Below are 12,289 nucleotides of genomic sequence, written 5' to 3'. Positions count from 1 at the left end.
GGGGCACTCACTTCACCGGGTCAATTAAAGCACACATGCAACGTTTTCCGGTAATCTAAAGTCCAGCAGTTTATTACACATCATAAACTGCTTATAACATAGTCCATCTCAGTGTCTCGCAGGAATGTTACACACGTAATATCCTAGAGTCTTTCAGTGGCAGCTATGCCCGCTTGGCTTCAGATACAGTGCTCAGCCAGGTAACAACACTAATGTCCATATCAAGCACCGTCTTTTACCTTTGCCGGGTCTAGCTGCTTCTATCAGCTCTGTTCTGCCAAAGCTGTGGTTTAAGGCTCACCAGATGTGGCCACCAGGCCTTGTGCCTTCCAGGGCTAATGGTGTCCCAGGCACAGAGATCAGGTCTCTTGACTCACCCCTGTGTTTCAAAACCACCCGGATATATATCTCCTCTGTGCACACAGGACCTGTGATGATGTCACAGTCATGTCATCAGTCACCTGAAGGGAGGTACGTGGCCAGCCAGAACACACCCCCTCAAACATTTTGGCAATGCAGCAAGCCGCTGCATTATAAGTCACACTGCAGGATATGCAGTCACTTTATGGTCACGCCACCAACAATCATAAAGTGGTCAAAAAAGGTGTTTCTTCTGCGCTGCAGATGGAAACCAAGAATATTCCAGGAGACTCAATAAAAACTTGATGCGGTTTTATTATCTACGCGTTTTGAAATCATCCGATTTCTTCCTCAGGATACAAACCACAGTAAGCTGTCGGTTTACTGTGGTTTAAGCACAGTTCTCTTACTGTGGTTTGTATCCTGAGGAAGAAATCGGATGATTTTGAAACGCGTAGATAAAATAAAACCGCATCAACAAGTTTTTTTTTGAGCATTCTGGAATATTCCTGGTTTCCATCAGCAGAGGAGCCATCTGTTCTTATCTTTTTTGGTTATCTATGGTTTTTTAAACCCGTGGATCTGCAGCAGTTGATCTTCTCAAAGCTCTAATATTGTTGTGTATTACACAACTCCACCACATGAGCAAATCCCTATGCTCCACTGCACCCTTTAATACCGGATAAGACCCTATTTGCTCTTTTGTTCCCCAGCTAACTTCTACTAATCATAAAGTAGTGGCATATTCAAGTGACGCGCCATAATTTGATGATATCAACATACCCCTGTAAAACCAAATTTAATTGAAGACTGAATTAACTAAATGAACGATGCAGCTTCATGGAATTATGATATTTTCTTGCTATTGCATTCTGTAATGTGTGTATTAAAAAAATCTTTACAGGCAAAGCTGACACTGGGTTATGCCTACTGTAGAGCCTGAGGGAGTGGTAAATCCTTGTGTCATCCACTGCCCCACAAGTTGTGACATCCTAGGGAAATTAATCATGGCTTTTATGCCGAGAAACTGCCATTTACAAACATTGCATCTTTCGGTCTTTTTGTGCCGATGCGGCACTTTTCCGAGGAGTTGATGGGGCTCAGTTTCCTCGTTCTTGGGCTATATTTGCTATTTTTACTTAAAAAAAAACTTTAAATGATCCCATAAAAGTAGTTATAATACCTACAACTGCCTCCAAGTCTACTAAATGTAATAGCCATAATTTCTTCTAGCTTTATGGCTTAGGGCTACTTCCCACGTCAGTGATTTTGCTCATACATAAAAAACAGTCTGCGTTTCATCAGTGAGTGTCATCAGCTTGTTTGATCAGTGTCATCAGTTCGGTCAGTGTCAGTTTTTACCATCAGAGTTTGGTCACAGTTTCTTTAACTTTTATTAGTTATAAAAAAAACTGATGGATGTGTCTTAAGCTTCTCCTATCAAACTGTCCTTGAAAAATGGACAGCTCACTGATAGTATCCGAGAGCTGTCCAATTTCTTTCCACGGATCCATAGACTTATATTGGCACGTTTGAACCGATACTTCAATTAATGTATGACAAGTCCCCACGCTTTTGTGCGGAAAACTCAGTCCGAGGAAAAATTCGGACATGTGAACCACTCCATAGACCCATAGACTGTAGCGTAACTACAGTCTGATGGGCCCTGCATGTTGGTCAGATGTATGGGCTCTGATAGCGTTATAGATCTTAGAAAGACATATGTGTTCACCCTCCGCCCCCTATAATCATGTTTCCCATCCAGAGCCAATTCCTGTAATAATGTCCCCTATCCAGTGCCCCTTTCTGGTATAATGTGCCTCATCTTGGTCCCCTTATTGATATTATGTCCATCATCTTGGGCCCTTTCCTAGTATAATGTGCACCAACCCAGGCCCCTTCCTGGTATAATGTCCCTCTTCCTGGTATAATGTCCCCCATCCTGAGCCCTTTCCAGTAATTGTGTTTCCCTTTCCATTCCAACACATTAACATTGTTTTTAAAAGATTCTTCTTACTTTCCTCCCCTCCCACGATGCGTGGCTTTCTCTTCTGTAGCCGATGCAGGAGCTGGCTCAGCCGGCATGGCACATGATGTCAGCTGCCGGCCTCTGATTGGCCGACGGCCTCTATTGCAGTACAGAGAGCCAGCGGGTCTTCGCGCCACAATATATTTCAGCTGAATGTGCGTCTTCGATTGCACTTCCAGCTGAATTAGACGCTGTTGTCTCCTGGCCCCCCTCTGGCACGGGCCCTGTCGTGGTTGCACCCTCTCCGACTGCGTTCATAACCCCCTTGCCCATAGACTGTCATAGGTATGAGTGCTATTTGTGGAAAACACGTATAACAGTCATCCAAGGAAAACTGATGTATGATTGAGCCCTTATTGGGATTTTGTTAACAGCTGGGATGCAGTGAGACCAAATGCACAAGTAAACTAAGTGACATCCTTCACACGTTTATTGTGCCTGCTACTATGCTGATACATTGTGGATAGACTATAACGAAAATACAGAAAGTTCCTATATTACATTAATCGTGTGACCCCCTCCCGCTCCCCACCTAAAAAAAAATATCCAAACCCTATCTTATCATTTCAATTAACTGAAATGTAGTGGTTTGGTGACATGGTGCAAAGTCTATACCTATGCCTATAATCTGATTAGCAATTCCCATGCACCTCTGTAATTTTCAGACGGAATGTCTTCTACCCCCTTTTTTCCCTGTATGGTCGGCGTGTTGACCTTGGGAATCGAGAGTAAATTAATTTAGCCTGGACAGTGTGACTGCGGCTCATTGGCATCATATGTTTAGCAGTCATGGAGTTAACTATAGTCAGTCTTGCGCTGAGCAGAGTAAATACATTATCAAGTTAATGGCTCTGTGTGGTTTTGTGTAGCCCTATCCAGTGACAGCCAAGTATCCAGACACAGACGCTCGGTTTAGGATTAGATTTCCAGTTCAGTTTTCCAGCTGTTGGTTGCTCCTTCCCGTGCCAGTCCATCAGCCCCCTGCTGGGAATCCCTGCTGCGAATAGCGTCCAAAGTCTAATCTGCTTGCATACACCCCGGAGCAGCTTTTTATGACCTTTGATAGAACATGACCTGAGCAGCGGCACTATGTTACATACACCACATGACCAGATCAGGTCTTCTTACCAAAAAGTATCCAACTACAGGTTCAAGAATCACTGTGAAATATAGCACCTCTATAGCTCTGCCATGTCTGTACATGCCAATATTTCACGACTACGACTATCCGATTTTGCAGCTAGTCAAGCGTATCTACACATATATAGTGTACTCTCGACTGTCACCAACACGTCTTGTAATAGAGTACAGTGATCTGTAAGCAATTCTTAAAACCAAACCAAATCTTCACTTATACATGCATAAATGCAAAAATATATAAAGTGTAGTTTGCAGCAATATCTAGTACAAGACTAGTGTAATTAAGTTAGTTTGGGATCAAGTTTGTAAAATAATGGTCCCTTTATTTAAGGGGGTTGTCCCTCGCCCCTCCAATCCGAATTGGGAGGAAGTGGTGCTGATGACATCTCTGCGGGTGATGGACACCTGTCTTATTAATTGGAATCTGACGATACCATATTGTCATCATTGGCAAGAATTCATACTCTGTCAAAGAAACGTAAAAAATAAATAAAACCAAACAAATGTAATACCACCATACAAACAGTTTATTTAAAGGGATTGTCCAGGCTTGGTGTACAAATCTACAGTCACTCTATTGTGAATCCTCAGAGTGAAATGTGCACGCTGTCAGGATTCTCCAGTGTCGGGAGCAGGCGGGCACGTGATCGAAAGTATGAGATTTGAATATATGCAGTCACATGCCGACTAGTCGTGTGCGGCCTTACTCACTGCAAGGACATGTCTAGTCGGAATGTGTCCGGAAGTATGCAAATTGCATACTTGTGGACTTATGATCACCCACTCCTGGCACTGGAGAATTCTGACAGCGTATACTGTGTGCACTGTGAGGATTCACAAGTCGGCAGTCACATAGAGTGACCGCAGACTTGTACCCCAAGTCTGGACAACCTCTTTTTAATGCAATCGCAGCAGAAATGGTAGCCATCTTTCTCAGGGATGAAAGGATACATTGCTTTGGGTTTCAGTGGTCCATAATTTAAGAGCTAGCTGCCAAACTGAACCTGTCACCTACAAAAATGGTCTTCACTTGCAGATATAGTGGTAATCTGCAGGTAAATTGTGTTAATATCCTGGCTGGCCGGTTTAATGGAGCAGCGGCTACAGGGAGAAAATGAAGTTCTAATTACCCTACAGCCACTTGCTTCCAGTCATTTTGGCGATGCAGGGACCTATCACAGTCACCACTCACTACAAAGACGTTGCTCTGTAATCTCTGCTCTGCACACACACATTGCAGGCTGTCAATCAAACTTCCAGTCATTGATCTCAGCACGCTCGCTGTGTCTTAGAAAATGGGTCTTAGGAAATGGTAACAAAAACCAAGGTCTTTACAAAGTTCTGAATTTTTTAAAAAAACTGTAAAGCATAAAGAAAAACCCTATATAAATTTGTTATAGCTGTAATCAAACTGACCGGGATAATCATGCTACCAGGTCAATTTTAGCACACAATCAAAACAAAACCCCCAAAACAACTGCGAAATTGGACTTTTTTTCTTTAACATTTTACCCCACTTGGTATTATATTGCCTTTTCTTGGTAAATTATATGGTCAAGGTAGAGGCGCTCTCAGGCAGCTATTTCGAAGAAGTTATGACTTTTAAAAGAAGGGGAGATAAAAACAAGAACACCACTACCTTACATGCTATGCTACAACTGTTCTCATTTATCTGACAGTAGCTAATTTAGTTGAGGGGAAAAATACCTTTTTTGTACACTGGTTCCTTGAAAAAGCTCACCAACTCCTACTGCGTGCAAGAGAGAATTCTATAAACAGGGGCAAAATATATTCCTGTAATTGGTAGAACATCTGTTCTTAAGACCCAAAGCGTATCTTCAATAAAGACCATCTCTGGCATCAATTCGCTTCCAAGAACACATTTATTTTCCGTCACTAATAACAAACCATACAATGGGGTTTTTTATACATCTCCTTTTAGAAGACAAAACTGTTTCTTCGACCAAAGTAAACATTCTCCAATCTACAAACCCCATCCAGATGGTGTGAATTTAGGAGACCAGCTCCAAGCTGATGAACTTCTCAAAATTTTGATCATTATACAATACGTTTACAAGATGAAAACAAGGCTGTTCTCAATATCTGCTTCATAAGAAAATTCTCAATTCAATGCACATGTTGTGACTGTAAAGTATTAGCACGACTACATTTGCCTAAAAGAAAGAAACTGTTCTAAAAATTATATACTTTATGTGTGGCGCCCCTGTGGGTTCAGTCGCCACAGAGGTACTGCATCCGTGGTGCCTCATTCTCTGGTAAGGAAAGGGTGCAGCCCGGGACCCCAACACCTGCATCCAACATTACACTGCTCCAGGCCGGCTGGAAGGGCAAGATGCACTGGGTTCTGCTGAGCCCTGTCCCTGGCTGGACTGGGGGGAACCAGAGTGAGGGGGAGCCAAGTAGTGGGTGTGGGTGGAGGAAGGAGTTTAGGGGAGCATTTGTTAGGAGTATAAAAAGGGGATCCATCTTAGTTAGAGGGAGTTGTAGTAAGGAGAGGTCTGTGTCTAGTAAGAGGAGCAGGTGCTCTGCAAGAGCTCTGCTCCAGAGTGGGCCTGGTGAATGAGGCCCAGGAGTGTGAGGGGAGTCAGGGAGGAAGACTCCGGTAACTGAAGGGGTCCCAGGGGTACGGAAGGAGCAGGAAGCCACCCGTACACTCTAATCTGTCAAGTGTCAGAGGGACCAGGCTGCAAGAAGGGAAACGGTCCCTGGGCTAGTCGTGTCACTTCAAGTCTCGGCTAGGAAACCGGAGGCTTCTGACTTTTATGGTGCAGTTGCCATACTCACATCCGAGTAGCCAAGAAAGGTAGCCATGTAGGAGCAGGGAACTCCAGGTGACCCTGAAGGATCCGAGGACGCCATCTTGGGACTCAGTTTGTGAGGTGCAGGGCAGGAGGGAGAGACCCAGCGCGGAAAGTCGGATGAGGAAAGGAACATATAGAAAGGGGGTCCCGATAAGTACTCTCGAATTGCCGGAGGGACTTCTGAACCCCTGCTTGGTGAACGCAGCGCGACGCGGGAAGTGGTAACCTGTACAGTGTACCTGAGGAATCTAAAAAGAACTGTGAGTAAAATCGGATGACTGCACTCCACTGTCTCTGTCGGTTATTGCCGCTGCGCCATCATCCCTTCTACACCACAACGCCCTGCATTCGTTCCATCAACCCTGCCCCGGGGGTCCGCTCCAGCTGTGGGGAGCAGAAACATCCCAGCTGCCATCCCATCATCCCCCGGAGGTCTACAGCAGCGCTGGTAACCATTACCAGAATCCACAGGTGGCGTCACGGGACAAACTGTTAACAAAACCCCCCCTTTTAAAGAGTGACCCAGAGGGCGGGCTGACTGCCGTGATATCCTACAAAGAAGGTAAAGGCCCAGGTACCGAGTCTCCCCCATATATCCCCCTGGGCGAGTCATATGCATAAATCTGGCAATAACTGTGATGTCTCCATTGTCAAAACTAAGCTGACTGCACAAACAGTTTTTACTTTTTTATTTTTAGCTTCCATTAAAGTTCATTATAAATGTAATAGGGAGCACCTTTATAAACAATATTCTCAAAATGTTATTAAAAAAAAAAACTTGAATGGTTGGTTTCCATCTGTGTTTGCAGGTGACACTGAAGTCAAGTGACCTTGGAGCTTCTGCTGGAGAAATTGAACAACTGATCAAAAAGCATGAAGCCTTTGAGAAGCTTCTTTCATCTCAAGATGAAAAGGTGCGGTCATTTTACCTTTATGTAGAATTTTATCATGGTTTTAGTGCCCATGAGATTGTACATATTTTGCATGTTTCATTCTACTACAATTTCTGTGGTCCCTTATCTAAAGGTATGAGTCTGTTCATTGTATCTATACCTTTTATCTAAGATAACAAACTGAACAGTTGCACCTAATCACAATATGAAGGGGTTTACCACACATCATAACTGGATCTTAATCATCAATTTCCTATTAGCGTCTCCCATTCCCACACTATCTCCTCATCCCGTCCTCTCTTTTTCAGTGTCCCTCAAGGCTCTGTGACGCTCACAGCCCTCCCTGGGAAATGGGGTACTCGGAGCCGGGTCAGATGTTGGGGAGGCAGTCGTGGCCAGGACCCGTTCCGTGCCCAGGGCCGTCACATAAAAGTAATGGGCTATCAGGGTTGAGTGGTTGCTATCGACTATGCCACCTGTCGTATCTGGTGATGGCCGCCAGCGCTGCTGCAGTCCTCTGAGGCGGGATGTAGTGGCAGCTGTAGTTGGTGCTACTCCCCACAGGCGGAGCAGGGCCTCAGGGCAGAGACGCGGATGGAGGGAGTTGTAGTGGAGGAGTTCTGGTGCTGTGCGGTGCGGTGCAGAAATAAAGAGACTGGAGGCCATAGGGGTAGATTTCCAGGGTTTTTACTCACGGTAGAGCATGCAGCTGCAAGGCTTCTCCCTGCTCCTCACGGGGGGCTCTGCGGCCACCAGGACCGGGGGTCCGACAACCTCCGAGTGGTTCAGGTGCTTTAGTCAGGACCCCGCACCAGATTGTTCCTAGACTTCAAACTAAGTCTTCTCCTGTCCGTGTGTGTGTAGAAAGGCCGGGTCTCCCTCTGGACTATGCACAGAACAAGGGTACGGGTGGCAACTCCGCTCCTTCCGTTACCCGGTGGGATCCACTGAGCCTTCCGGGCTTTCCCAACTAGGACGTGAAGTAGCAAAGTCTGGTGTCGGGGGCAGGTACCCCTCTCGCAGCCGGAATCCCCCTGACTGGGCCAGAATAGCGAGGACAGGTGGCGTATACCGCTCCGTCTGCATCCCCCTGGGATCCTTTTGCGGTGGAGCTAGACTCCTAAGCTCCAGGCCTTCTTGGGTAGGGACCTTGACCGGGTAGAGACAGCCGTTAACTCCAACCCGCTCCTCGACTCAAGGCCAGAGTACGAGGACCGTGTCCCCATCAACTGCAGGTTCACACAGAAAGCCACGTTCAGTGTGATGAAGATCACAATGAAAAGACCATAAGCCCAAGATGGCTGGTTATTAAATATGAATTATTAAGTGTAACCTACATGTGCGTCCTCCACCCTCACCCACTACATGGTTCCCCCTAGGTTTTGTTTCCCCAATCTCCTCTTTTCCCGGCTGGGGCAGCACACTGGTGCCTATTAGCCCCCCCTACAGGTGGGAGAAGTGTGGTGTTGGATGTAGAGGTGGGATGATGACAGTTGCACCATCCGTACCTTGAAGGAGAGACATCACACCCCATTAAGGAGGTGCAGTATCCCTGTGGCGATCGAACCCCCAGGGGCGCCACAGCTCCATCTTGGGACCTCTACTCTTCTCCATCTATACCTTTGGCAAGGCCCAACTCATATAATCCCATGGCTTCCGGTATCACCTATTCGCTGATAATGCTCAGACCTACCTCTCTGACTCATATGTCACCTCTCTGCTGATTGTCTATCAGCCATATCCTTCTCCTCATCACGCTTCCTAAAGCTCAATGTGGACATAATTGAACTCATCATCTTTCCTCAATCTCACCTAACTCCCTACCTGATCTATCTATCCCAATAAATGACATCACGCTTTCCCCTGTACCAGAAGTCGCTGCTTCAGAGTAACCCTCGTCTCTGCCCTGTCCTACAAACCGCACATCAAATCTCTTGCCACCTCCTGCTGCCTCCAACTCAAAAATACTTCCAGAATCCATCCTTTCCTCAACCCTGAATCTACTAAAATATTAATGCATGCCCACATCATCGCCCGCCTCAACTACTGCAATATTCTCCTCTGTGGCCTCCCTCCTAACACTCTCGCACCTCTCCAGTCCATCCTTAAGTCGGCAGCCAGACTAATACACCTCTCTCCATGCTACTCCTCTGCAAATCCCTTCATTGGCTCACAATTCCTCAATGTATCCAGTTCAAACTACTGACATTGACCTACAAAGCCGTCCATAATCTGTCTCCTCCGTATATCTCCAAACTAACCTCCTGTTACTTCCTCACACGTAATCTTTGTTCCTCACCCAATCGCCTCCAAGACTTCTCCCGAGTATCCCCCCTTCTCTAGAATTCTGTGCCCCAACATCTCCGATTATCTGCCACTTTCAGAACTTTCAAACGGAACTTGAAAACCCATTTGCTCACAAATGCTTACAGCCTGCAATTGACCCTCTGCTACCTCACCACCACAGGAGCTACTGCAACCCCCCCCCAACCTACTGTCTCCTTCCCCATCATCCTGTAGAATGTCAGCCCATGAGGACAGGGCCCTTTCCCCTCTGTACCAATCTGTCATTGCTAGTTTGTTCATTGTAATTTATATTTGTATTTTGTATGCAACCCCTTCTCATGTACAGCACCATGAAATCAATGACGATCTAAAAATAAATAATATTACACTCCCTATTATTTTCCAGTCTCACTGTAAACACTATGCCCCTGGACTTATCTATCCATTTTATATCAATTCCTTAAAGTGAATCTGTCAGCAGGTTTTTTATATGTAATATAAAAGCAGCATGAGTTAGGGGCTGAGACCCTGATTCCAGCAATGTGTCACTTGCTGGTCTGCATGCTGTCATTTTGATACAATCAGTTTTCTTTGCTGCAAATCTAACAGAGCTCAGAATGCTGAGCCCTGTATAACCCAGCATGCTTAGCCCTGTATAACCCCGCCCACACCACTGATTGGCTGCTTTCTGTGTACACTGTACATTGACAGAAAACTGCTAATCAGTAGTGGAGTCAGAGTTAAACAGAGCAGTTGACTAGGAGGCATGAGACACCTAGTCCTGTAGTGATGATCTCCTGCTGATAAAACACTGATTTTATTGAAACAGTAAAACACAGCCCAGTACATGATACACCACCCAGTACATAGTAATATAGACAAAAATGATTTCAGGACTATAAATGCCATGATTGGCGAAGAAGACTCAGCATGATATATATCCTACAAAAAGCAAAATGAGTCAATATATCTCCAGATATTATTTAAAAAAATATTTTTATTCAGTAAACAATTACAAAAAACATGACAAAAGGTCATAGAGGCGTGCCATGGTGACGTCAGTCACCGCTCAGTACACAGTAAGCAGCGGCTGTGAGCACACCCACAAGAATTTGATTGACAGCTCGCAGTGCAGCACATCTGTACAGAGCAAAGTTCCGGGGCATGCTTACAGCCGCTGCTCACTGTGTACTGAGCGGTGACTGAAGTCACTCTGGCACGCCTCTATGACTGAAAGCTGGCGGCTCTTTGGAGGTATAAAGTTCATTTCCACCTGGTATTCACGCTTTCAGTGTGGTGGCCAAATAGCATGCTTTTAAATTGCAGATTAACCCTATATCTACAGGTTAATAGTGCTTGGGCACATGACAGGTTCTCGTTTAGCGGTGTCCCTGCCATGTTTTGTTTTCTCTGTATCAGCATTCTTGAAAATTTAGCATTTTCACTAAAATAAGAAATGTAAAAAAAATTATAAATTTATTAATTTATGAAAAAAATGCCCAGCCTGGTAATTATTTAATTCAGTGGTATCAAGAAAGTGATACTTCTGGCACGAGAAATCCGGTATACAATATATAATGTGGTGTTCTATACGAATCTGACTAATGTTGCATTTTTCAGGTGACGTCCTTGCAAGATCAAGCCAGCAAACTTCTAGAAGACAGCAAAAGATTGGAGACTAGACAGGTCCAATACAAACTGAATGCGGTCATAGACCGGAGGAATAAGGTGAAGGCTCTCAGTCAAGCCAGACGGCAAGAGTTAACTACAGCCCTCCTCCTGGTGCTATTCAACCAGAACCTCACAGAGGTAATACCTTGCATTTTTTGGATTTGTTTTGGATATGTCTTTATTTTCATGGCATGACTCTTCATCTGTTTTTCTTGAGAAATTCCTGGATGTATAACCATTTACTTCTGTTGTTGGACACCGGCCCCTTTATATTCGGTCAAAGACTTACGCTAACTAAAACCCAGTGAGTCACTCTTTACAGCAGTCGACCTTTGTTCCTATCAGTGGATCCTCAATGACATCCATATGTCCTAATAAGATTTTCTTTAGACAACCCCTTAAAGCGACCCATCGCTTCACAATAAATGCGTAGTTAAAATACCTGGTGCACTCCTTTTTAATTCTTTCTGGCACTGTTGCTCCGATTCCTTGTCTCCCCATCCATTATGTGCTCTAGAAGTCTGAAACACTTCCCCCTACACCAGAATGGATCGACCCAGAGCATGAGGAGTGTCTCAGACTACCAGAGCACAGTGAGCCTGAAGAGAGGATTGAGAATTGGAGGAATCATGCCAAAATCAATAAAAGGGAGGGCAGCAGTTTTTTTTTTCTTTTTTGCAAGGATGATTTCATATAGAAGATTTTTTGTAAATAAAGATTTTTTTTCTAAATAAAATATGAAGCTAGATGTTAACTGTCAGGGGAACAAAAGTGTGAAAAAATGTGTAAAGTTCTTGGTGCTTTTTACAAGTTTAAAAAAGCAACTAACTCTTAAAGGGGTTGTCCATTTCTGATATTGATGATCTATCCTATCAATATTGTGGTAATGGACAACCCCTTTAATCGTTTCCCTGTCTGTTTCCAAAGCCTTACTGAACTTAGTTGGACAGGGGTGAATTGCAATTTTTTACATGACTCAGTTTGCTTCAGTGAAATGAGGCCTCATTTTTTTTAGGATTGGAGTAATGACCAGAAAATACTTATGGGATTGTAATGTACTTTAATATTGATGGTCCATCCTTAGGATA

The 12,289-nt window shown here is 44.6% G+C and overlaps 1 protein-coding gene across 2 annotated transcripts in view; it reads left to right on the top strand.

Annotated features, from left to right (window-relative positions):
- Positions 1–12,289, top strand: part of SPTBN5 (spectrin beta, non-erythrocytic 5) — a 466,593-nt gene that overhangs the window by 328,468 nt on the left and 125,836 nt on the right. For both annotated transcript variants that reach the window (XM_073638836.1, XM_073638835.1), the window contains exons 35-36: positions 7,161–7,265; positions 11,151–11,339. In XM_073638836.1, coding sequence (XP_073494937.1) covers positions 7,161–7,265; positions 11,151–11,339 — 294 coding nt within the window. The remainder of the gene's footprint in view (positions 1–7,160; positions 7,266–11,150; positions 11,340–12,289) is intronic.

Source organism: Phyllobates terribilis, unplaced genomic scaffold (genome assembly GCF_046119375.1).
Source record: "Phyllobates terribilis strain yellow unplaced genomic scaffold, ASM4611937v1 Scaffold_7__3_contigs__length_470593459, whole genome shotgun sequence".
Lineage (NCBI taxonomy): Eukaryota > Metazoa > Chordata > Amphibia > Anura > Dendrobatidae > Phyllobates > Phyllobates terribilis.
Note: the sequence above shows the minus strand (reverse complement) of the source record. Positions and strands in the feature narration are given on the sequence as shown.